This window comes from Topomyia yanbarensis, chromosome 2 (genome assembly GCF_030247195.1).
Source record: "Topomyia yanbarensis strain Yona2022 chromosome 2, ASM3024719v1, whole genome shotgun sequence".
Lineage (NCBI taxonomy): Eukaryota > Metazoa > Arthropoda > Insecta > Diptera > Culicidae > Topomyia > Topomyia yanbarensis.
Window position 1 is genome coordinate 300,386,157 of NC_080671.1, and position 4,763 is coordinate 300,390,919.

Here is a 4,763-nt window from a genome sequence, read left to right on the forward strand (position 1 = left end):
TTTTCTTCTTCCGTTAGCAAGCTGGAGTAAAAAGCAAGTATTTTTTGCTTCTGTTTGCTCCGGAGCAACTTCTGTGTAACTAGAACAAACTTATTGTACAAAACCATCTGACAACGCTGCTCTAAAGTGAAAAGTGCTCTTCAAACATCGATGACATCGTTTTTGTTATTTTCCTGTTTTCTCTACCTATCGGTTATGTATTTACATCCTGCCAAGGAATCCAAAAACATCAGCTGTCTCCCGTTTCCCGAGAGTTCGCCGACCAGTTTTGCTTTCAAACTGAAAAAAATTACAGTTTAACTTCACCAGGCACAATCATCAGAATGAGATGCAGGAAAATATTTTCATTTTACCGTTCAGTATGAGAAACATTTTACAAATGATAATCGTGTATGCCCAAAAGGTGTGCGGATCTGCGAATCCGGTTTTTGTGGAATAATTCAAACAAGGGCTATGATGTAGCAGCGGTGGAGAGTAAGTCCAATCATACGGCTTCATCCCACCCCGGCAGCAGATGAGCGCTGGCGAATGTTCTCAGCCACCTGGAGGAGGAGGTTCAGCGCGGAAGAAATGTTACCAGACATCACCGATCTGGTGTCTGGACTTTTTTGATAATTTCATAGAGATTGGGTGTGCAGATGGGCGGTTGGAGTTCTGGGAGGGAACGACTGGTAACTTTAAGGTAAATTGTATGGAATCACTTGTTTTTTATTACAACTATTGACGGACGTTTCATTGCAGGGTATATATGAAGCCGAAAACATCCACAACAATGGGGTAACTAACATAAAGCTTGCCGGTGACAAAGTGATAGTCGCACGGTTGAGTTGACGAAACGATTCTCTGAGACTAGATACGTACACGCAAGGTTGTCAGATCGATTGGGGTTAACGTCTGCATATGGGCAAAGTAAGTCCTATGTTTCAAGCAATTTTTAAAGCGCACGTAGGGCGCAGAGCAGACAGATTTTATTTGTTATTTAAAAATACTGTATATTCTAAGTCATTTAATTTTCAGTCTGCAATAAGTATGTCATCAAGTGCCTTAATTCTTATTCTTTTTTAGCCCACGTACGCACCGGTTCGGCAGGAAGCATTAGTTTATTTCAGCAATCCGTCCACAGCGTTGCCAGCTCAACATAACGCATCCGAGGAGGAGCTTCGATGTATTCTGGAGTTTCACCAGCGGGGTTACCGGTGACATGTTTGGAAGTGGCGGGCGGTACAGTCATGACTGGCAGCCAGGGCCACACTTAAAGTGTTCCGACTCGATAGCCACCTATTGCAGTTCACCCTAAACTGCCATTGCGGTCCTATCACATGTATTTTCATACACCAGTGGCAGGCCGAGATGGCCGCATCTGGTCGCCAGGATGGTGTGCTATGTGTGTGGGGCTTGAACTAGAACAGCTCCTACAAGACAATGGTTACGAGAGTGTTCAGCAGGCCGTTGGTAAGGGAGTGGATAATTTTTATAGTGTCGATTGTTGATAACAGGGTCATTTAATGGCGCCGCAATTAAATATAGAAAGTTACTAAATACATTTTGATAATAAACAAGACTTCTATTTACATTGCTTTCAATCAGATAATTTATGTTAGAACTTGCTTTTCCTCTTCTATTTTCCCATTACCGCCTCCATCGAACGCGTGGATACTTTCGGTCGCGGTAGAATCCTTAATTTTTCCTTTTCGCATGCTACCATTCCTTGACCTGTCGTGCAGCTTCTTGTGTCCCATCAAATGACTACGTTCGACGAATCTTTTTCCACACAAATCACAGCCATGGGGTCGTTCGCCAGCATGCCTGCGATTATGCTGGGTCAAATGTGCTCTTCGAAGAAACTTCTGCTCGCAGAGGTCACATTTGTACGGGCGTTCGTTTGTATGGATTTGCATGTGCCGAGTCACGTGAGAATATTTTATAAACCCGCCACCACAGACTTCACATCTGAATTCTCAATCTTTGCTGTGGATAAGTTTGTGCTGCGTAAGTTCTTTATATTCAAGAAACTTTCTACCATAGATGTCGCAACTAAATATCTGTTCCGCAAGATTCATATCGATGTGAACAGGCTGGTGACGTTTCAAACTGCTTCTTTCTACGTAGCCTTTGCCACAGATATCACACTTATACGAATGCTCGCCAGTATCCATGCGCATGTGGCGAGTGAGTTCAGCACTAGTTATGAATTCTTTACCACAAATAGCGCACTTGTGCGATCTCTCACCCGCATGGATAAGTTTGTGTCGCGTGAGACTACTGTTTTCGGTAAACTTCCTACTGCAGATATCGCAAACGTAAGCCTGATCTTCATGGGTAAGCCGGTGCTGATCCAATTGCTCAAAAGTGAAAAATTCTTTGCCACATATCCGACAACGGTGTCGTGGTTCGCCGGTGTGTATACGTTTGTGCCGGCTTAGATTTATACCCTTGGTGTATGCTTTACCGCAAATATCACAGGAGTACGGTCGCATGCCGGCATTTACGCGCTTGTTAACTGCCAGCTGTCTCTTCTTGGTCACACATTCCGCATTCATAGGTTTTGTTGATGGTTGTTTGCAGTACGGTGGCATGTGTGAAATTGTCACCTGGACTTGCTCATTGTGTTGTCTGTCTAGAATAAAAATAGGGAAAAGTGCATTCGATATTAATATTTTTTTATTAAAAAGTATTCTTATATTTTAAAATCTCCAAAAAACGGGTTATGATCTCAAAAAATCTAACTTATTTTCGAAGCATATGAATTCAATGAAGCGGAATAAGCATATCATAACAACTTACCGTTCACCTATCTCCACCTTACCGTCCTATCACATGTATTTTCATAGACCAGTGGCAGGCCGAGATGGGCGCATCTAGGTGCCAGGATGGTGTGCTATGTGTGTGGGACACATTTAGGTTCACTAGTCGTATGGGACGACAATACTGGAGATGTAGCTCGGGAAGTCAGGCTTGACTGTTCCAATTCACAACTAAGTCCGAAAACTATGCTACCTGCCAGTGGTTCGGTAATTTGTAACTACGGAAATCAAATGTGAATCGTTCGTTTCCCACTTGTGGTGGCGGAAAAGTGGTTCGGTCCGGGGAATCGTTATGGGCCAGCTAACGAAAACAAATGTACAGCAGCAGCCTCTGAACGAAGCCATTGCTAGCACGAGTCTTTGATTTGGAAGGATAGTTGCTGAGGACCATTCTCACAATAGTATAAAAGTTCTAAGTTCTAACCTCAAAAACAGACAACAATAAAATGTATTTCTTTCAAAGTTGATAATATCCATTACATGATCAAATGCGCTGATGGGTTAGGTTTTGGATTCAGCTATATTCCATGGTCATTGAAGCTAGATCATAGAATTATGTTAATTTGACAAACTGCAAGTGTTATTAGTAGCACAAACAGCTAGCAGCCCAGCTAGTATTGTTATTTCTGCTTGCAACCAACCTGGTTATATTGATGTCAATGCTAAATTCGCTGTTACAGCTGTATGGTCGCTATACTGTCCCATTTGTTATGGGATTCGCTATTAACATGGGACAGTTATGCTTAGAGCACCAGATTCTAAAAGCAACTAATTTTGGCCAATCACTGGAGACAAAATCACGCGTAACAATTAATAATAAATTAAATTATTGCTGAGTAATTTTTGTTGTACATGAATAAAAAATACCTATTTTCTCGTTACCTATGGCTAAATAACCATTAGAAAGGTTATGAGTTTATGTTGTCGCATTTTATAATCATTTATACTACTTTCAAGCGATCGATTTTTAGGATACGACTCGCATTTTAACCACCCCGTCACCGCGCCATCAAAATAAAAATAAGTCATACTTCTAATGAACTAATATTTATTAAAACATTTACTAAATAAAAATATAGACCTGATAGTTCGTTTGCAAAAAAAAACACCGAAGCACAGTGAGTTGGTGTTAAAGCTCTATCTTTGATCCTAGTGCTGCAGGATTTTGCCAACATTTATACTATTTTTATTCAAAAAAAGTATCAGGTGAACATTATGTATATGGACTTCTAAATTTGGTAATTGTTACGAATCACACTCGGCCTGGCCTTGGGTACAAGATAATAACTGCTTGATCTCCCACGAGCATAGTCCTGCCGGAGTGTTTGCCTCGCCCGATACCGGGGCAGCCTGAACATTCCGATGAGGGTATGTCCAACGGTATTACCGACGGAGCCGATCGCTACACTACCAGCAGTAGCTGCGATTTGAGCAATTAATCCAAGTGCCTGGTTGGGAGCTACCATTGGTGCAGCGACAGCCGAGTGTGACGCAGGCTGGACCATCGGCTAATTTAATTCCGGCGAGGTGGAGCGGCTGCAATTGGTGCGGACCTATGAAGCGATGTATATAATTTTAAGGACATCTGCAATGCAATTACCAGTGATCATCAAAATGTTTCGTGGCTAACGTTGTAATTCAGCAAAAAAAACAAAAGTTGAATTGATCGCAACAAATAAAATCGCTTTCTTCAACGAATCGTGGACAAGAAAAATCCAAATGCCAAATTTAACGGAACATTGCCTAATGACGTCAAATAAAAATGAAGGCCTAGCTAGCTTGTTAATACAAGATATTCGCATTTAAAAGTGAACAAAATCAAGTTTCTCATACTGTGGTCGAATAAAAAAAATTCCAAGTCTATGTAAACAGGCTCTGCGAACTGTCAAAAAAGTGATGTTAAACATTTTCATCCAATGTTCTACAGCGAGAGGTTCATTTTAGTTTGTTTACATTGCT

The 4,763-nt window shown here is 41.4% G+C and overlaps 1 protein-coding gene across 1 annotated transcript; it reads right to left on the reverse strand.

Moving 5' to 3' along the window:
- Window positions 1–1,958: 1,958 nt before the first annotated feature.
- Window positions 1,959–4,309, reverse strand: LOC131680485 (zinc finger protein 454-like). The gene is made up of 2 exons (XM_058961195.1): window positions 4,108–4,309; window positions 1,959–2,617 (listed from the first exon to the last, which is right to left on the reverse strand). The coding sequence occupies exons 1-2, from the start codon at window positions 4,307–4,309 to the stop codon at window positions 1,959–1,961; spliced, it is 861 nt and encodes a 286-aa protein (XP_058817178.1).
- Between the last annotated feature and the right edge of the window lie 454 nt (window positions 4,310–4,763).